Source organism: Chiloscyllium plagiosum, unplaced genomic scaffold, assembly GCF_037043375.1.
Source record: "Chiloscyllium plagiosum isolate Xiang-an unplaced genomic scaffold, Cpla_swu_hap1 HiC_scaffold_6, whole genome shotgun sequence".
NCBI classification, from domain to species: Eukaryota; Metazoa; Chordata; class Chondrichthyes; order Orectolobiformes; family Hemiscylliidae; genus Chiloscyllium; species Chiloscyllium plagiosum.
In genome coordinates this window covers 102,193,170-102,215,236 of record NW_028270144.1, presented here as the reverse complement: position 1 = coordinate 102,215,236, position 22,067 = coordinate 102,193,170, and the positions used below count along the sequence as shown (strand labels likewise).

Sequence of the window (22,067 nt, the reverse complement as noted above, 5' to 3'; positions counted from 1 at the left end):
TGCCAGCTCTCTAATTGAGCTGGCAGCTCTTGGGACAGACTGCCACCCTTAATAGGGGAGGCAGCCCTGGCTCTAGTCACTTAATAGGCTGCCACCAAAAATATCCAGATCGGACATTCTCTGCCCACAGAAGTGGGGTCATCCCCTGCTTTTGGCCCCTGCTGGTGATGTAACTGTTGCTTCCTCAGCAAAAGTCAACTAGGACTGAGACATAAAATATGTCTCAGTCCTAAAAATACCAAAAGTGATGAAACAATGATGCCACTAATGACACAATATCTGATTTTTTGTAACTGCAGCTGATAATCCTTGTGCTGATAGCACAGCATGTGCCTTCCAGCCAGCAAGTCAAGAAAGGTACTGTTTGTGTAAATAAAGGCAACAAACTTGAGTTTCCTACCTGGAAGAGTGGGGAGGAGTCAATTCGAAAGCCATCAGATCCAGGCTGCCTGGAAAGTGGAATTGCTTCAGTGTCATCTATTGCAAGTTTAGCATTGAATGCGACATTTCCAAAATACGGATCCTGTGTCTCAGGCTGAGCCTTATCCTGTTCAGAAAAGTAAAAGTTACGTACATCACTGAAAATAAAAATACTCAAGCCACATTTGAGGAGGTTGATAATTTGTATTAAAGGCAGCCCAGAGAACTGTTTCCAACAATAAAACAATGGTTTCCAAGCAGAGCAATAGCAATGACGTTTAATAGATTAGCAGTAAAGGCACCTTAGTTAACGTGCATAAATTCACCTTTTCTCTCTCAACATTTTACTCAGCAATCTTCTCCTTACTCCTCCCAGAAAATTCATAGCTGTATTCTACTGGGCACACTTACAATGAGGAGCATTTTGAGCCATCTGAAATAATTGACTTACCAGGATTTTGAACCTGTATAAGAGAGAAGATGAGTCGGCCAGGCAGCCATATTCACTGTTTATTGGGTTGTACTTGGGCACATAACCATCAGCTCCTGTACACAGAAACACTTTCTCAATACTACAATGGAAAGAGTCTCCCAGGTTCTGCACAGGATCCACCATCACACGTCCATAGACTACTGATCCTGCGGGGAAAATAAATTTCAGTTAGGAATCTGATGAAACTTTGTATCGTATTACCAAACTATTTCCCTTCCCAGAAAAGTACTCTTTTGCTATTTTGGTATGCATATCATTCCACTTCCTGTGAAATTTCCTAATGAGCAAATCACCTCATTTTCAGGCCTCTATCTATCTAAAGCAGCAATTAATTACCGCAAATATTGTAGCGGCATGCTCTGACCTTCCCTAGCTTCATCTTGACACCACACTTTGTTCCACAATAGTGTGTACTGCTGAATAATTAGACAGGAGACAGATTCCATAGGACAATACAGCACATCATAATGCTGGTAATTTGTTTCTCAGGTAAACTAGGGACAGTGTTTCCAGTGGAACATTCTTTCAAAACATTCTTGTTGTTGGAAGGACACTCAACAGCGTAAAAGTGCAAAACTGTTGCAAATTATTATATATTATGTCACTGGGATGACACCAGCGACCATACATCTTTATACAAATTTCACAGCAGACTCACTGCTTTTGTGAACTGATTCTGGTAGATATCAGAATTGGCAATTGGCACTTGTCAGGGCTCACTTGGCTTGACCTCATTGAGGGGTCTAGAGAAGAGCACCTAATTTATGTAAGATGGGCAGATAGCTTTCTGTCCTGTCCCCATTGGCTAACTGCACTTTCTATACAGAAAATTTGCTGCTTAACCACTAATGGAATGGGGGTTGAGAGAGAGAGAGAGAGAGAGCCAGTGTGGGGACGGGGAGAGAATGTTTTGGGGAAGAAGGATTGTCAAGGGTTCTTTCTGGAGTCCTCGCACAGCCATACAAGCTGTCGTCAAATTTTAAGAGAAACAACTGCTGCCTTTGAATGGATTTCAGGATGCCCAGCCTTTTAGGTTGTGTATGAGGACTTGATTATTAAACAGCATGTTTCTTTTCTCTGTCAAGAAACCAGTAAATGGCCAGACTTCCATACCTTCAGTGAAAGCGACATCACTGCCTTCTCCAAATCCCATAGAGCCGTCCGACAGCCAGAGACCCTTTCTATTTAACAGGAACATTTGAGTATTCAGGCTGAACTCAGCAGCAACTGGATCACTCACCTGGAAGCAGCAGATAAAGTCAATAAGTCAAAACATAGTTTGCAACGATAATGATGGATAAATTTCAAACTTCATGGAAATGGAAAGAGTACTTTGATTCATGCCCATAATAGATGCCAATAACTCTACAGCACATGTATATCAGCTGTTCAATTGCCCACTAACCACCTTGCACAAACCCCACCTAGGATGTAGTATGGATGGAAAACATACATGGCCCACTCAAGGTGCAAGAACAACAAGGTAACTGAATTAGCTGCACAAAGACTGATATACCATCAATAAGTCAAATTTTATTTATTTATCTGTGCACTGTGCTGTGGCCAGCCAGCTTAGAGTCAATCCCCTGAACTGAGGAGATTCTAGTCTCCTGTTAATATTGGTCAGCCAGGGCTTTTCTAATTGGCTCAGGTTAACAACCCCAATCAAGGATCTCATAGTCAACCAGATCCACCTGGTTCCAATCACTACAGTAACCAAAGGATCTGATGTAAGCCATGCACTCCTGCTGCATTCAGTCATGAATGATGCTGCATGATGAAGCACTAACAAAAGGAGGAGGTTTCACACATATCCTCATCCTGAACGACTGGGGAGCCTAACACATCAGCGCAAACGACAAAGCTGAATGCTACTATCTTTAGCCAAAAGTACCTGTCCAGTTCAGTCTTATCCTGAGGAACTCACCCCCACTCCAACTCTTCAAACAAGTTGATTCAGTTCACATGAAATTGCTGAAAGCACTGGATACCACCCTGATAACAATGGAGTAGCTGTGTCACAAGCCAAGCTGTTCGAGTACAGTTACAATCCTGGCAATTAACCCATCATTGTGAAAAATCACCCAGGTACATTATGCCCACAAAATACAGGCCAAATCCCAACACATCAGCCTCCAAAGACAGTGACAACAAGCTTTAACTTGTCCACTGAAACTAAACTTGGATAATGCCTGGGCCACTTAACTCCTGACCTCATTACACATTTAATTCCATTGTGGACAAACAAGATGTGAACTTGAGAGGTGAGGTGAGTGTAACTGCCCTTGACATCAAAGCATCTTTAGGATTAAGCAGCATCAAGCAGCCAAGGCAACACCAAAGTCAATGGAATTGGGGGAAAACTCTCTAATGTTAGAGCCACTCCTAAATGAAAAACAGATGGTTGTTGGAAGTCAACCATCTCAGTCCCAGGACATCTTTACAAGTGTTCCTACTGCTACATTGGTATCAACAAATAATTTGAAGGCTCTTGTGCACAGTGGTAGTGAGCAAGGAGGCCTGAGTTCAAATCCGACCTGTTCAGAGGTGTGTCATTGCACATGAATAGGTTGATTAAAAATATGAATTAATGAATAATTTTGACACCGAGTATTACAAAGTCAAAATGTATATATAGCCCTTTAAGACAGAAAGTGCTTTTCTGAGCTGAGTGATTTTTGACATCACGCGTGTCTGTGACTAGCTGACTGCTGCATCGAGTGCTGAGAATTGATAATATGTAACCGTCGGCTTGGGGTTGTGTTTTGACGTTAAGCTTTGAATTTAACCAATTAATTTAAATTATGACCAGGATACCAAAAGAAAACAACTGAATCAGAATTGTGATTGTATTGGCAACGTCAGAACAATGAAAGAATACAAGTCTTCGGGATGCAAAAAGTGCATTTTGAAAATTGAAGAGAGCTAACCCATCGAACCGGAGAGCACGCCATTTGAAAGGGGCTCTCAAAACGAAATCTCTGAGAAGGCACTATCTATCAAAAGGTACCTTTCTCGGCAAAAACAATGAAAAGTAAGAAGATGACACATGGAGATGACTGCGACTTGGAAGCCCAGAAGGAAGAGAGCATAAGAGGCTGTATGGACCTAGGGAGATTAAGTTGATTTAACGTTTTATAATTGTGTTACGGGAGCAGCATTTTATAGAGTCGGGGTTAGATAGTGATTAGTTAAGAAGAAAAAGGGGGCTCAGTTATGTTACTAGTTTTTGATTAATGTTCACTGTCACGAGTTAGAAAAATAAATCTTTTTATTCGTTGAGCAGTGGAAATCAAAGGTTCTTTTTTACTCACACACTTCTAGCTGATTACAGGTGAGGCAAGCTTATCTGGGGTTTTAGTTTTAATTAGCAGAGGGGTTTGACCTCCTGTTGTAACACTAAGCAACAGAAAGAAATAACTATCAAAAGCTACTAAGGTAGGCTCTCTAAAGGTGGAGGAGAGATATTTAGAGAGAACTCCAGAGCTTCGTGTGAAGTTTCTGTGCATTTGCAATTCTTACCCCTGCTCATCATGTTATATAAGCTCTCTGTACATTGCTAACTACAAGGTAGATTTGCTAATATCATCCTCTTTCATCTACACAGCTTACTTTGTCTTGTGCAGGACAGGAAAACCATTTGGTCGGCTCATGAGATGAGACTCTTGTTTTAAATAAGATATAGGTTATTGCATGATAGCAATTATGTACAAGTTACACTGATTTGTCAGACATTATTAGAGACAATGTAGATCTTAGTCCTTCGAGATTCTTGGTGTTACCCACCAAGCCCAAATGATGGTAGTGCTTCAGGTGCCCCTCAGTATTAACCTTTTCGGATCTTTACTGCCTTGCATAACTGCCAATAATGGAGCAAATGAAATTGCAAAATTCCAGAATTAGAGGAGTCCCAAGACCTCAAAAACTTGTAAGACTGGAGGAGGTTCTGGAGATAGAATTGACAAACAAGTATGGATAAGATGGAATTCTGGCTGATGTAACCTGCATGTGGGATGGTCAGAAAGGCACCAGATGCAAAATAAAAAACACAGAAAGTGTCCAGAAATGTGTGATAAAAACCATGAAGAAGGAAAGGGCAGATATATGGTTTATGTTCTTGAAAGTCATGAATTTAAAACATATAGGGATCAGGCAGGAAGTGGACCTGGTGGAACCATTATTATTTCTTGAATTTCATTTATGAGATTCTTATGATTTTGGAGCCAAGTGTTTGGGGTGGGAAATCTGACATCACCACAGTGAAGCCCAGGCAGTGTGAGTAATGAAGAGTAATGAATTTCCCACCCATACTAATTTCCTCACCCTCAAATGAACAAACGAAGAAGGAACAAGGTTAGGCTAATTGGCCTGCCAAGCCTGGTATGCCATTCAACAAAATCATAGTTGATTTGATTTTAACCCCAACTCTACACACCTGTAGATCCCGATAAATTTTCATCCCCTTGGTAATCAAGAACCTAAACACCTCAGAAGAAAGATGCCTCCTTATCTTTTTCTTTAATGAGCAGTCACTTATTTTTAAATTATTACCCCTAGGTTCTAGGTTTTCCCACAAGAAGAAACATCCTTTTGACATTCGTCCATTCAAGTCCCCTCAGGAATTTGTATGTGTCGATTAAGACACTTCTGACTCTTCTGAACTCCTGGGAATACAGGTTTGTCTGGCCTCTCTTCATCGGCAATCTGCCCATTCCAGGCATAAGTCTAGAAAACCTTCACTGAACTGCTACAGGAACAATAATGTACATAGTACTCCGGATGTGGTCTCACCAGTGCACCAACATGGAAATGATATGCATTTCAGTGAGAAAGTTCCCTGAATTGCAGTGTTGCTATTTTCATCACAGGAATATTGCCTTCCCACGCAACTGAGAGGAATGGGAGAGTTCACAGGCAAGGAAGAGAGGATCATTTGAGCTTTTTAATAATCTCATACCTGCTGAAACCTGATGTCAAGGTCAAAGGTTATTGGCTCCCTTGGATTGCACACGATTGGGATGGTATACTCCTGGCTCGGAGCAGAGACGCAAGGAATAAGCTTCACAGTGTATGTTCCTGAGTAATCACGGACCTAGGACAAGCAAAAGATTAACTGAAACCAGAGAAAATATACCCAAGTCACATCAGGTAATTAATCCTATATTTATAAATAATTACATCAACACAGAATATCATATCTTTCTGGATTTTTGATATATTATGGTAACTTTTTACATGTCTTTTAAAGTTTGATTTCATGGTTAGTGATCATACTAATAGCCTATCCAAGCCTTCCTCATTGCTGAAACCCACCAGCCCTGACAGCATCCTGATCAATCACCTCTGCACCCTGTCAGTTGCAATCACATCCTTCCAATAATGTGGTGACCAGAACTATACACACATTACGTCAGGTGTGGCCTATCCAGTGTTTCACACAGTTCCATAATAATCTCCTTGCTCTTGTATTCTGTGCATTGTTTACTAAGGACAAGTATCCCATTTATTTTTGAAACTGCTTTATCTACTGCCCTGATGTTGATTAAGACACCAGGAAAAAAAAATGTTGTGTTTTCTAAATAGTGCCATGGGTCCTTTTATTTCTACCTGGACTACTGTTAGAGGAAACGAGAGTTTGTGTTTAACAGTCCACTTGAAAGATGCTACCCCTGGTAACGCAGCATTTGAAACTGGGCAGTGAAAGCATAAACCGTGTGGTCAAGTCCTTGAGCTGAGTTTTATGGGGTTACTCATTCTTTGCCCTCCCCCACTGACGAACACATCAGGGGTGGTGGAAGGAAACCCTGCTCATTGGAGCATCAAGCACCTTGCAGCTGTTTAACAGCTAATTCATTGATTTTCTCCAGCATGGATGCAGGTCAATTGGCCCATCAAGTCCACACCAACCATCCAAAGAGCATCCCACCAAGAACCACCCTCTTACCCTATGCCTGTAACCCTGCATTCCCCATAGCCAATACATCTAACCTGCACATCTGTGGGAGGAAACCGGAGCATCTGGAGGAAATCCACACAGACACAGCGAGAATCAAACCCGGGTCCCACTGTTAGGCAGCAGTGCTAACCATTGAGCTATTATGCCGCCCTCTTAACAGCCTCCTAACAGGCACACCTTTCCTGACACGTGGTACTAAAAATTGATGATAACACTCCAGTTGAGGCCAAACCAATACTCCTGACAAGCTTATTACAAACTACCCATTCCTGCATCTCCCACTGAACATGTCATATTTAAGAATCCTGATTTTCATCTGATCTTGCTAAGTCATAAAATATTGTGATCAACTGGTTCATCAATAATTCCTCTCAGTTTAAATTGATAAAACTTACAGCAAAATCTGAAGTAAAACTCCACTGTTGCTCAGGATGATTGTACGTTGGCTCAGTCCGCACTAAACTGAGGGTAAAGGTCAATCCTGGATGATCAGCTGACATAACCATGGAGCTCAGTGGTGATGCTGGAAAGGACAGATGATTTTAGGGCATCTCAAAAACACTATTACAAGCAGTCAAATAGCTACAAGTCTGTCAACATTTATTGTGAACATTAATATCTCGAACTGACAGCTCAAACCTATCATAACGTCATGTGGTGAACACTGAGGTGTGCTGATGTGAAGGTTAATTCAGTCAATGGTGTAAACCTTTTGTGGCTCTCCATATCAACTGACTCCTGTTATTTGACTAACATCCTCATTGTTCAACTTAGATACATGATCAGTTGAACAACCCTGTAGTACAAGTTACAGTTACACGTATGCACATGGAACAGTATTTAAAATCACAGAATACTGAAACCCAAAAGGAAACATTCAGTGAACCTATCTAGGCTTTTCGGAGAATAATAAGTCAGTCGGAGACTTCTCCACCTTCTCTATATTCCTGCAATTTTTTCTCATTTAACCAGTTGTCCAGTTTTCTTAAGGAAGTTCTTGCTGGGTTTGTATCTCCCATTCGATCTAGTGGTGCATTACACATCTTAAAGACGTACCATGTGAAATAGATGTGAGGGGTCTTCAGGAGAGAAGAAGGAAAGTGTTAAAAGGAAACCGAGCGATGATACAAAAGAAACTCACTCACCAGCATGTGACATAACAAAGAGACCCCGGAATCGTGCATCCGTACGGAAATTCACCACCAGGCGTCCTTCACTATTGATCCGCATGCTGGTTGGGTAAAGAGCACCTATCGGTACACACACAGGCATGTTTATTAACTTGGGCAAAAAGCATCTGAAATAGCGACCACTGATACTCAGAACTAACAGTGTGAACATTCCTTAATATCATCTGATTGTAAGCCATCATGTGGAGGTGCCGGTGTTGGACTGGGTTGCACAAAGTTAACAATCACAGAACACCAAGTTATAGTCCAATAGGTCTATTTGGAAGTACAACCTTTCTGAGTGCTGTGAAAGCTTATACATTCAAATAAACCTGCTGGACTATAATCTGGTGTTGTGTGATTTTTAACTTCATCTAATGTAGTGTGAGATGTATTGACGTGAAGATGAACTCAGACAATGAAAATATAATGGGGTAAACCCACTCGAGCTCTACATATCATTCTAGCTCTCCATATCAACAGACAGCAGTTATTTGAGGAAAATCCTCACCCCTCAATTTAGGTATATGATCTGTTGGACCACGTTGGAAATGAGCTTCTTTAGATAAGTCAAACATTTTCTATCTAGCACATCTACTTTGTATGTAGGGAGGAAATTAAACCAGGAGAGATTTTTCAGAAAGGTTCAATGTTAATGCTAAACACAGACCCATTCCCCATTACTCTACATTTACCCCTGACTAATGCACCTAACTACACATCCCTGAACACTATGGGCAATTTAGCATGGCTAATTCACCCGATTTGCACATCCTTGGATTGTGGGAGGAAACAGAAGCACCCGGAGGAAACCCACGCAGACACAGGGAGAATGTGCAAACGCCACACAGTCACCCAAGGCTGGAATTGAACTCGGGTCCCTGGTGCTGTGAGGCAGCAGTGCTAACCACTGAGCCACCATGCCACCCAAAAATAGGATGGGTGGCTAACCCAACACCTTCCTGCTGAGCTCATCAATTCAGTGGGTGCTGGGAGATGTACATCCCTCTCAACCAAGGAGTCATCCCTTCTTCCTTCCACACTACTGCCTCGGAGAAACCCCTCTCCCAATCCTCCTGCCCACTACTGCCCTGTGATCCCTCTGATTCCTAGAACTCCAGCTCTTGCTATTTTGGAGTCAGCTATGATCCTCTTTGTGGTTCCTTGCTGTGGTACCAGGTCCTGCCAGGAGTGATGCAGCAGCTGGTAAATCAGATTAGCTGGCAGCTGCCGAGAGCTGAGGGGCAAATGTCTCGCTGTGGACCAGTTTAGCCACTCCCCAGCACAGCACGGAATGGCTGCATGGCAGGGTCACCCAATCCCATGAGCCTGAGAAGGTTGTGAAGAGGTGTAGCGATGGTTGGTGAGGGTCATGGAAAAACCCACTTAGAAACACAGCCCCTTGTCACTGTCGAGGTCAATGCTGGTCTGTTAGAAGGGCAGGAGTCCAATAGCATCTTCAGGAGTGAGCCACGGTTGGGGGTTCAACTGAAGATCAAGGACATGTTGATGGATGGTGGCTTTCACAATAAGACACATGGGATCTGAGGATGTCCAGAGCAAACCACCAGGCCCAGGGAAGATAAATTAAAGAGTGGATGTTTGTGAGGGCAGATGGCAGCATTGGGAGGTGGGAGAGGGGATGGATGCGGAGGTCTTCTTTCAATTATGACGGTCAGATAGCTTTGGTCACTCGTAGGTTTCCCATTTTGTGAAGCCTCAAGACACCAATGGGGTCTCCAACCAACACAGTGACACCCACAATTCCATGAACATTAACTTTGTGCGGTAACTTCGAGTGTAACATGCTTTTTGTAAACCTAAACACATGATATCCACTAGTGTTTCCTTACCAATCTCCAATGTACGACCTGAAACATTTGAAACAGATTTGCCAAGTGTGATTCCCTTTTTACAAATCTACATACACTCTAACCAATTCCCTTAAGATATTCTGTGTGCCATGTACTCTGTCCATGAGAACAGGAAAGGAAGGTCTTGTGGAAAAGTGGGTAGCACCCCAGCCTCTGAGCCAATCCCTCTGTGTTTGAAACCAACTCCAGCACTTGATGGCCACAGAAGGTGTGTTCAAAACATGGCCGAAGCAGGTTGAAATAGCAACCCGTGAATCCTGCCAATATATCAACAGCGGGTGGGAAAAGTGGGAAAATTGCCCAGTCACTCAATCTTGTTGTGGAGTGATAAGCTTCAAGGTATAGCTCTGGCAATACTGGTGACCTATTCCAGAAAAAAACTAGCACTGCAAATGGACATGTCCTGAGTAATGGGAAAGTCCTTATACTTCATACTATGTTTAGACTCATACACAAGGTTCCTCATGGGAGACTGGTTAGCAAGGTTAGATCACATGGAATACAGGGAGAACTCGCCACTTGGATACAGAACTGGCTTGCAGGAAACAAAGGGTGGTGGTGGAGGATTGCTTTTCATACTGGAGGTCTCAACCAGCGACGTGCCATAAGGATTGGTGCTCGGTCCACTGCTTTTTGTCATTTAAGTAAATGATTTGGATGTGAACATAGGAGATTTGGTTAGTAAGTTTACAGATTACACTAAAATTGGAGGTGTAGTGGACAGAGTACAGCGGGATCTTGATCACATGGGCCAATGGGGTCAAGGAATGGCAGGTGGAGTTTAATTTGGATAAATGTGAGGTGCTCTATTTTGGAAAAGCAAATCTGGGCAGGACTTAAGTACTTAATGGTAAGGTCCTGGGGAGTATTGCTGGACAAAGAGACCTTGGAGTGCAGGTTCACAGTTCAGTGAAAGTAGAGTCCAAAGTACACAGGATAGTGAAGAAGGCGTTTGTTACGCTTGCCTTTATTGGTCAGTGCATTGAGTACAGGAGTTGGGAGGTCATGTTGCAGCTGTACAGGACATTGGTTAGGCCACTTCTGGAATACTGCATTCAATTCTGGTCTTCCCGCTGTTGGAAGAATGTTGGTGAAACTTGAAAGGGTTCAGAAAGGTTTTACAAGAATGTTGCCAGGTTTGGAGGATTTGAGCTATAGGGAGAGGCTGAACAGGCTGAGGATGTTTTCCCTGGAGCATCAGAGGCCGAGGGGTGACTTTATAGAGGTTTAGAAAATCATGAGAGACACGGATCGAAAGAATAGCCAAGGTATTTTCCCCAAAGTGGAGGAATCCAAAAGTAGAGGGCATAAGTGTAAGGTGAGAGGGGAAAGGTTCAAAAGGGACTTAATGGACAGAGGGTGATGCATGTGTGGAACTAGATGCAAGAGGAAGTGGTGGAGGTTGATACAATTTTAACATTTAAAAGACATCTAGATGGTTGTATGAACAGGAAATGTTTGGAGGGAGATGGCAAATGCTGGTGAATGGGACTAGATTAGATTAATTTAGGATATCTGGTTGGCATGGACAAGTTGGATCGAAGGGTCTGTTTCTATGCTGTATAGCTCTATGACTCTAAGAGCATGGTGTGATTTTCTTTCTCTCTGTACAAAGCCTTACTAATGGGTGGATTTTACAAAATTGAGTTACAATTGCAGAAGTAAATTAGTGATGGGAGGTTTTCCTGATGAACTCAATCCCCACCGAACTGAACTTGCTGACAGTAAGAATTGGAAATGGTGAAGTAATCTCTAGCAATCACTAACCCTGCAATTCAGCCTCTGGTGGGCTGCCAATTCCATCCCTCCACAAGATGGCAGTGTCGTATACAAAAGTCAAACGAAGCTCTGATTGCAGGTCAAAGTGCTGCCAGCCACCAACACCCACTGGGGAATGGAAAACGTAGGAGACATAAAGAGGCACCCGCAGAGTTACGTAGGACTGCACAAGGTTTAAAACCTGAAGAGATAAAAAAAATTAAATTAAGTACAATAGGTTAAGCTTTTTGTAAAAGTCTAAAAATGGGGGCAGCATTGCCTCAAGAACAGTTTGATTACTGCTGAATTTCATTGCTCTGCAGAATTTGTTTTCATTTTTTTTAGGTAATACACACATGTACTACTGTTAAAATGATTAACATTTTTATTTTTGTTCATCGTGTTTGATAGGTTCACAAAATTTAGTGGTTTTGCTAAGGCGAAATCCATGTTAAATTGCCCAAATCCTTTCCTAATATTTTCACTACAAATCCTTCTGTAAGTCTTTAGCTGAAGAATGGACACTTGCTGGTCAGTCACAGAAAGGTGGTAGGAATTTTACCACAAAGGTACTTTCCTTGATATTGCCTCAAGTAAATCAATTGTTTACATTGAAACTTCTTCAGACACACCCTCTAAGCCATTTACTGAGTGTGGGGAATGTGCAAAATGGATTACTCACAGACAGTCAAAGATTCTACAACTCATTAGAAGAGACAAGTAGGTGGGTATTTAATGAGGAACACAACACAGGTTGATGAGGGACTGAATGATATACAGCAAACTTTTTATTAACCAGCACCTATGAGACCAGGAGGGTGCTGGTTGATCAAATATTCTGGATAATCAGGAGGTCCACATTATCACATTAAAAACATACACTAAGAAACATAATGCAGAGGATACACACAGCACTGTTATATTTTATTTACAGCATACATTAATTAAATAATAATGCAACTTTTGCCTTACTGGCGCAGAGCCTTCTCACACACCCTCTACTGACTACTCAGACCTCGTTGTAGATCACAGTTTTTGAAGATAAATTAATTTAAACTTGAAACAATTGTTGATATTTCATGTGGCCATTTGATTGAAGAACAGGTATATTTACATTGAGGTAAATAAATCAAAAAGGCTATAATAATTGGACAGAATAATACAGTAAACTCTGTGGTATTTGAGGTATATAACTTTGGTCAGTTTATCAAGGGTATTGGTTTATTGAGAGCACCAGCTCATTGAGAGTGCCTGGTTAAAACAAAGTTTGCAGTACTGTATTTTCAGTTTTTGAGCCCTAATGACCTTTTCCAGTTCAGTGCATTCCATTCTCTAAGGAACGAAAGACTCCCATCTTCAGCTTTATCTATTTTACCTTGATAATAAACAGTACACAATGTGAAATCTGTTCACTTGCTCAGAACAAAGCACACGTGCCAGTTCGCATCTAGGAGGAACATCAATTTGTAAAAGACCAGGACTGATCCCGGCAACCCCTGCTTTCTGTCTATGTTTTTGATAAATGTCTGGTCAGCTTTGAACCTAACAACATCCAGGCATAGTTAAATGTGACTTTATATGAGGTCTTAAGTTGCCACAAAAGAACTACAGGTAAACCTTAATTTCTGCAGGCACTAATTCTGAGGGAGCAGTGTTTGGCTCACTGGAGGTGCTGAAGAAGCTGGTGAGAATGGCAAGTTAACCATGAGTATCAGTTCCATGTTGATTATCTGACTTGCCAGCAATTAGGCCTGTAGTAGTCAATAAAATGCCACATTATGGCCTCAATTTGCCTTTGGTAAAATTACCTGCCGTTGCAGATGATACAGGGCCTTTCAGACCTTTTGAGCCTGCTCCATCATTCAATATGACCAAGGCTGATTGTCTGTTTCAGCCCAAATTCCCGCTTCCTCCCTATTATCCGAGATGTGTTTAAAATTTAAATCTTTCCGGAAATTATTCCGTGACTTCGACTCCACGGCCTACTGTGGCAGAGAATTCCACAGGTTCACCACCTGTGGTGAAGCAACATTTCCTCATCACAGTCCTAAATATCCTTACACCGTGTAGCCTAGACTCCCCAATCAGGAAAAACATCTCCCCTGCATCTAGTCTTTTCAACCCTATTAGAATTTTATATGTTTTAGTCTAAACCACAGTTCATAAAAGCCCAGTCAAATATCTCTCCTGGTAGGACAGTCCTGCCATCCCATATCAGCTTTGTGACCAGACCAAAACTGCATGCAGTACTTCAGGTGAAGTCTGAGACCAAGACTCAGTATAATTGCAGTAAGAAATCCTTATTTCTGAACTCAAATCCGCTTCCAAAGAAGGCCAAGATACCATTGTCTTCCTGAGTGCATGCTGCACATGCCTGTCTACATTCACTGCCTAGTGTACAAGGACATTCGGATTCTTTTGTATATCCACACTTGCCAACACACTACAATTTAAATACTATTCTTCCTTTCCGTTTTTCAAACCAAAATACAGAACTTTACATTTAGCTAGGTTGTACTGCATCTGCCATGTGTTTGATCACTTCTCAATATGTCTAAATCAAATTGAAGTCTTTGCACATCCTCCCATAATTTATAATCTCACACAGTTTTGTGTCATCTGCAAACTTGGAAATGGTGCACATCTTTCCCTTCTCCAGGTCATTTACATATATCGTGAAGAGCTAGGGCCCAATCACTGATCCCTACGGCACTCCATTAGTTACTCCTTGCCACTCCGAAAAAGAAAACATGTCATTCCCCCTCTGGTTCCTGTCTGCCGACCAATTCTCAATTTGTGTTAATTAAATATCTCCTATCCCATGTGCTTTATTTTACCCACTAACCTTTTATGTTGGACGTAATCAAAGTCTTCTGAAAATCTAAATACACTACATTCGGTGGCTCTCCTTTATCTATTCTTGTATTACAATCTCCAGAAACTCTAGTAGATTTGCTAAGGATGATTTGCTTTTCATAAGTTCATTCAGACTTTATCCAATCCCGTTAATATTTGGTTATCATGCCCTTCATAATGAATTCCAGCATTATACCAGTATTCTGGTATGTAGTTAACTGGTGTGTAATTCTTTGTCTCTCCCTCCTTTTTTAAGTAGTGAGGTTACATTTCCGACCCTCCAAACTGTAGGAGCTGCTTCAGAATCTACTGAATTTTGGAAGATGACCACCAATGCATCCAACATTTCCAGGACCATTTCCTTTCATACTCTGGAATGGAGAGTATCAGGGCGTTTGTCAGCCTTTAACTCCATTAATTTCCACAGCACCATTTTCTTATTAATATTGATTTTCCTCAATTCCCACACTCTCACTAGACCCTTGGTTTCCCAACATTTCTGGGAGGTTATGTGTACTATCTTTTGTGAAGGCAGAACCAAAGTATGTGGATGTAGGTTTGCTCGCTGAGCTGGAAGGTTCAGAAAGTAGAAAGTGAGCTACACCACCAATGCTTCATTTGGAGGCTCACTGAAGATGTTACCTAGTATGGTGACAAAATGTCTGAAAACGAGCCTTCCAGCTCAGCGAGCAAACCTACATCCAGAACCTCAACCTGATCTACAAATCTTCTCAAAACTCGCCAAAATACGTGTTCAATTCTTCTGTTTCATTGTTTCCCCGTTCTAATTTCTGACTGAGAATGGTGGTTAGTTTTCCAACTGGGAACATCAAGCAACCTGCCTCCCAGGTTTTTTTTATTGGCTGGTGGGGGCTCGCTAAAAGCCACCCAATGCCCTTGCCTTCAAATTTCGTGACTCTCACCTTCTGGCAACCTCCCCACCCTGTGAGACCTTCTCGCTATGGGATGCTCTGAAGACTAAACCTTCATCAATTGTTCTAGGACCCAGCTGGTAAGGTGGGATTTCAAAGACACAATATGTGATTCATCAAGCAGCTTGTATCAAACTGATTGGAGCTTGATTCTGTGAGCTCTCCCACCGGTGCACTGCAGAGAGTCAGTTGCCACTCAACATGCCCATTCTCTACACGTAAGTTGCAAAATGGAAAATCTTGCCCTCAACGTTTATGAAGTGTTTCACAAAAAGCTGTAACAATTAATTTTGAGCCATGACCCTGAGTTTTGAATATCCTTCAGGCTAACATACACTTGACAAGATAACAGATTGCATTTTACAATCATTACTGCATTCATGCTTCAGAAAATAAGTACATCATCACTATAGATTAACAGAAACTCAATCTAACTAAAGAGATTTAACCACAGCTTTCAGAGTGTAGAAAACAAGCACAAGCTAGTAATCAACTAACAAATTAAAATTCATGTTTCCATATACACTGCTGTCTAAGGCAGTGACTATGTGCCTTAACAATAAATTTCCATTTATCTAATGACTGCACAATGGTGCTGTTTCCAGCTGACAGCCAGTTGGCACTGAGGTACGGAACACAATTTTGGACAACATCTTTTAACAGAAAGTAACACATGCATCCAAAAATATGCTAACTAATACTCAAATACAAAACTCCTGATCAGTCTTTAACTCCAGATTCTGATTCGCCCATCTAAATTGTGAGTTAGAAGTTTCTGTAATAATTGCAATTGTTTTGAGTTGATCAATGTACTCATTCATTTCACCAATCTAAAGTACTTCGCAAAAAGACATTTAGTCCATGAATAAAAATCACAAAGCAATAATTTTGCCTAATAAATTTCAATTATCATGTGACAAAAATCCTAGCACTTCTACAAAGAACAGAAAACAGTACAGTTCAGTACAGGCCCTTTGGCCCTCGATATTGTGCTGACCTTTCATCCTCCTCTAAGATCAAACTAACAAACATACCCTTCATTGTAGTATCATGCATGTGCCTATCCAAGAGTTGCTTAAATGTCCCTAATGTATCTGAGTCTACAACCACTGCTGGCAGTGCACTCCATGCACCCACCACTCTCTGTGTAAAGAATCTACTTCTGACGTCTTCCCTAAACCTTCCTCCAATCATCACATGACAGCCAATTTCACCCTGGGGAAAAGGTCTCTGGCTATCCACTCTACCTATGCCTCTCATCATCTTGTACACCTCTATCAAATCACCTCTCATCCTTCTTCGTTCCAATGTGAAAAGCAGATAGAAAAGTACATGCTGACAATATATTTTGTCAATGTGATTCGAGTGAAATCCATTAATTTTCCACTTTGTATTAAAAATTAAATTGTAAAATGACTATTTAGACTCTATTAATAAGTTTCTTAAAATTACAATGCATTCTCCTTTGATTTGTTTATCTAGAAGGGAATGAGAAGGCAGGCAGAACGTCTGGTGGGGGCGGATGGAACAAGGTACAGTAATGCTTTCTGATGAAAGACAGTCAGAATAAGTTGCTTTAATACGAGGAAACTTGATTCTGCTCAAGTGAGCAACAAAGAGAACACAATCTCTAATGAAGAGTCACCAGATTCGAAATGTTAATTCTGCTTTCTTCCAATACGTGCTGAGCTTCTCCAACAATTTCTGTTTCTGTTTCAGATCTCCTGCATTCACAGTTCTTTGTTTTACTTTAGTGCATCCCAGAAAATTGACTTCTAGTTTTATCAAGGATCTGAACACAGAGGTTGGTTCAATCAGAATCTATCTTGGTAAAGCTGCGAAGCATACACTGTTCGAGAGGATCCAAAGTTTGCAGATGAAGGATATCTCATTGTCAGCAGTGCCACTACTTAGTGTCCACGATATATCAATAGCAGGATAGGGACAGTAGGACACAAATGAAAGATATTGATATTAAATGTAAATGTTCAAAAGTTCAGTGTTTCTGCACCTTTCTGGTGGCTTTGCATAATATCCAACATTTTCCCTAAAGTTAAAACCTACGAGATTCTCTGAAGCATTAAAATAACTCAACTGGAGAAATGCTGGTAGAAGGAAGGGAGTATTAGAGCAGGTCTTCCGAAATGGAATGGAGACTTTGATCATTGCATTATTTCACTAAAGTTCAAGCACTGTACATAAAATAGCACAGTAAAAGACAATTAGGAGTGGGTAAACCATTATACTGGACTTAAGAGAACATGCCTTTATTTGCAGAGTTCTGAACCGCACAATCGTTGCATTATCGACAGTAAGAAATGGAAGCAGAAAAGGAGCTTCCTTATCTGCAGGAGACATCAAAGGGAAGCGCCACTGAGATCCAGTTTGTTTTAAAGCCTAGCCTTCAACAGTGCAGCAACAAAAGCAGGGAGATAATGCATTTCCATTTATGACAAGAAGCTATAGTTATCTGAAAGCTGCCCTTTACCAGGGTGGTTGAAGCTCTTAGATTTCTACTGCTGATAAAATTGAGACTGCTGTGGCTGCCTCTGTTCAATGAATGATGTCAGCCCTTGTGCTTACTGCATAAGTAAAGATCTGCTTTGTTAGTGGTGACCAAGAGATCACAGATTAATTTTTCCTGGGATGTGGGTGCTACTGACTGGCCTGCATTTGTTGTCTAACCCCCTAATTACCCTGAAGAAGGTAGTGGTCAGCTGCATTCTTCAACCCCTAAAGTTCATGTGGTGTAGAGATCCCACAATGCTGTTAGGGAAGGAGCCCAGGATTTACAGCTAATGATAGTTAAAGATCAACAATAGATCTTGCTGCTACTGGTCTTCCCAAGTATCAGCTGCCCTTGTTCTTCTAAGTAGTAGGGGTCGTAAACCTGACAGATGCTGTCAAAAGAGTGTACTGTTTCATGGACATATTTCTTTCACTGGAAACATTCAGAGCTTCAGACCATTGAAATTCGACTTTCTCCCTTTTTGTAGCATTGTCGGCCTCTCTCACTTAATACTGCCTCCTGACACTTTCTTCTAATGATCCTGCATCTATGAATTCACTGAAATTTCCAATCCATTTTGAAGAAAGTAGACAGACAAGTGGTAGTATAACAAACTCCTCATTTATGTCTCAAGCTTAAAGAACCTGCTAAAACTGCAACCAAATCTTTTGGAAGTAGCAATATGCCAGGTAAAATCTTAAATGCTTTGCAGTTGCAGGTGAAATGTGACCACTGTGCAACTGATCTCCAGACTTCTCCACCCAATTTACATATCTTGCAATTACCAACGCTGTTACATTTAATATCGTCAACAATTTACACCAAAATAAGACGAAGCAGAAAACATGTTAGGGTAATATCATGCAGAAAGAACTAATTCCATTAGGTTGAATTCTAAATGGCTATTTCAAAACAGATAATAAATGTATTTTATATCTGAATGGCCTACTCCTGCTCCTATTTTCTATGTCTCTAGTCAGCTAACATTAGATTGAATTAAAATAATAATCCAGTGAAGTTACACTTGTGCAGGTAGCATACCTACATGCTGTATTATTGAACAGCCAAGTTGCTTAGGAAGATAGCCCATGGAAATGTGTTAGAAACAGACAGAAATGCTGAGGTTTAGTCAACCAGTTAGTCAACCTTGCACATCACCCACAAGTGATAGAAGACAGAGTATAGGACCTGTTAACAGTGGAAACTCCATACAGGAGGTCCAGGAGGAACAAAATTAAACAGGGAGAGAAAACTAAAATGAAATATAAATGATAAACTAAATTGTTGAACATTTTTCATAACATCAGGCAAATGCTCACAAGGAATGAGTAGGCAGGATGCAGGTTATGGAAAAGAATTCAAAACAAGAGGCAATCTCACATCTCAGCCATACTCAAGACATGTGGGTCTTATATGAAGAGCTGACAAACAGAAGGATTCACACTTTACCTAACGACACGTGGCTCAACATTCTGTGTGGTGTTGTGTTACAGTAAAACATCATCCCCACATAGTAAGGCTTTGTTCACCACCCAGGAGACAGTCAGTAAAGCAACGAGGTAAGCAGACACCCACATAGTGCAGATGAAGGGAGATCTGGCAGTATTTATCAACACATTATTCTATTCCATCAGCAAATGGAGCCTTTTTCCTCAATCATTTGAATGGAGATGGGTTAACGAGATAGAAAAGTGTGTCTTGATTTCACTATATTCAAAGTGGTATTTAGAAAGGCATCTAAAAATACACAAATAGTGATTTTCTACAGACTACAAACAAAATTTGTCTACTCTAGTTGAATGAAAACAATTTTAATTAATCAAAACTGAACTGGCAGCGTTGTCTGTACAGATGTTCGTATTTACTGCAAATGACTGCAATGATGTGATTCAAAATGAAAACACCGGATTAGCAGTGATGCTATAATTATTGGATACCATGGTCGACAATGCATTTGTCTAATGATATAAACAAAACTATTTTGAAAATAGTTTAAGCAGGATATCTTCTGTATTGATGGGTATGATAGTGAGTTTTTTTATATTTGTTTATGAGATGTTGGTTTCACTGGCTGGTCAGCATTTATTGACCATTTCCAATAGCACTAGTAGTGAGCTGCCCTCTTGAAGCACTGTAGTCATCGGGATATAGGTACAATCATGGCGCTATTAGGAGCTTTAGCATGTTTCACTGGGCTGCTGTCTCTGGTGGGTCTGTGCTGCAGGTTGGACAGGACGTAACTAATGACGGTGATTGTGGTGTCTGGGACATTTGTATATAGTGTATAATTCCGTAAGAATGAATATGTCAGGCTGTTGCTTGATTAGTCTGTGCGTCAGCTCTCCCAGTATTTTGGCATTAAGCCCCCAGATGTTAGCGAGTAAAGCTTTGCATTTGTTCACAGGACTAAGTTTGCAATTGTCATTTGCAGTGTTCAGGGTGATGCCAATAGTCTGTCTAGTATCATGCCTTTGTTTAGACTTGATAGCGGTTCGATACAACTGAGCAGCTTGTTAGGCCTTTTAAAAGGGCATTTAAAATTCAACCATATTGCTGTGGGTCTGGAGTCACATTTAGACCAGGCCAGGTAAGGATGGCAAATTTCCTTTATTAAAGATCATTAATGAACCAGATGGTTTTTATAACTATCGACAATGGACATCACCTTTCAGTTTATTATTTAATTTCAAATTTTACTGTATTCGAATTTCACCAACCTCCCAGAATGTTAGCCCAGAGATTTTGATTACTAGTCTAGTGACAGTAGCTGATAAATCGATGTTAATTACAGAAACATTGGAACACGGGAGCATGAGTAGTCCATTTAGCCTATTCAGCCTGCTCCACAATTTAATTTATCATGGCTGATCAAATGCTTCAATGCCTTTTATCCACATTATCTCCATAAATCTTTGTGTTAAAAATTAGAAACTTATTAAAAATACCAAGCTTCTACAGCAATCTGGGGTACAGAATTCCGAAGATTCATAACCTGCTGAGTAAACAACTTTCTCCTCATCTCAGTTCTAAATAGCATCTCTTCTTATTTTTAAAATTGTGACCACTGGTTCTAGATGCCCAGACTAGGGGAAATATCTGTATCTACTCTGTCTATCTTTTTAAGCTATGTGGTATATTTCAAAGGGATGATCTCACTGACTCTAAAGACCCTAAAGATTACAGGTCCAGTTTACCCAATCTTTCTTCAGTGGAGAGTCCCATCATCCTTGGAACAGGTCTCGAGAATCTAATATTCACCAACTTATGTTCAGCGGTATATCTCAAACCCTCCTGTTGGACAGGAGCTAGTCTCAATTGGAAGAGATAGAAATACAAAGGGGGTGGATTCTATGGAGTTTGGATCACTCACTCCTTTCTCTACTTTCCCATAGTCAGCGCTTTGCCAATGTGAATTCTGCAAAGCAACAATATCCCGCTGGGGAAAGGGTTGGGAGGCAAAGCAGAGGGAACATGTGGAGGCACAAAGGGCGTACTATTTTGACAGGGGTGCCTGAGAAGTTACCTCAACCTTCCTGCCCCCAGCAGCCCACACAATCAATGCAAGAAGGCAGTGGATTGGCCACCCACTTTGTTTCTTAGACCCAACTCTCGCCTTCAAATGCGAAAGCAAGGAGGGCACAAAATTCAGCCTCTAATATGTGGCGTTCTTCATTTTTTTCAAGTATCAGTTATCATCTGTATAAGAAAAGATACCTGGTGACAACGTTCATACCTGGCCATCAGTCCCAATAGAGCCTCCACAGTCTGTGAGCAGTTCAGACATATCATAGAAACTCTCAAACTCCCAGAGACAAGCTTCAAGGTTGAGGTTTCGGTAGAATCGGAGTGTAGAAGATCCACGCAGTGACGAACTGTATTGGTATGGGGCAGTCTCTCCAATCACCTCGGGGTTTTTAGTGGAATCTGACAAAAAGCCATAATGTGTCTTCACTTCATTGTAGTCCAGCAAGTTAGAACACTTGTGGTTGCCAACCCGAGTGCCGTCAGGGCTGAGAGTGAGTTCAAAGTTAGACAGCTGGCGTGTGGAGATAACCGGGAGCATACCTGAAACAAAAATCAATTATGAAAAGAACATATTC

At 41.1% G+C, this 22,067-nt stretch overlaps 1 protein-coding gene across 1 annotated transcript in view; it reads right to left on the bottom strand.

The window, feature by feature from the left end:
- LOC122550816 (FRAS1-related extracellular matrix protein 2-like) overlaps positions 1–22,067 on the bottom strand; it is a 244,705-nt gene that overhangs the window by 5,742 nt on the left and 216,896 nt on the right. The window contains exons 16-23 of the mRNA XM_043692118.2: positions 21,701–22,032; positions 11,680–11,872; positions 8,015–8,119; positions 7,265–7,392; positions 5,871–6,005; positions 2,027–2,153; positions 872–1,059; positions 401–547 (exon numbers count right to left, since the gene is read on the bottom strand). Coding sequence (XP_043548053.2) covers positions 401–547; positions 872–1,059; positions 2,027–2,153; positions 5,871–6,005; positions 7,265–7,392; positions 8,015–8,119; positions 11,680–11,872; positions 21,701–22,032 — 1,355 coding nt within the window. The remainder of the gene's footprint in view (positions 1–400; positions 548–871; positions 1,060–2,026; positions 2,154–5,870; positions 6,006–7,264; positions 7,393–8,014; positions 8,120–11,679; positions 11,873–21,700; positions 22,033–22,067) is intronic.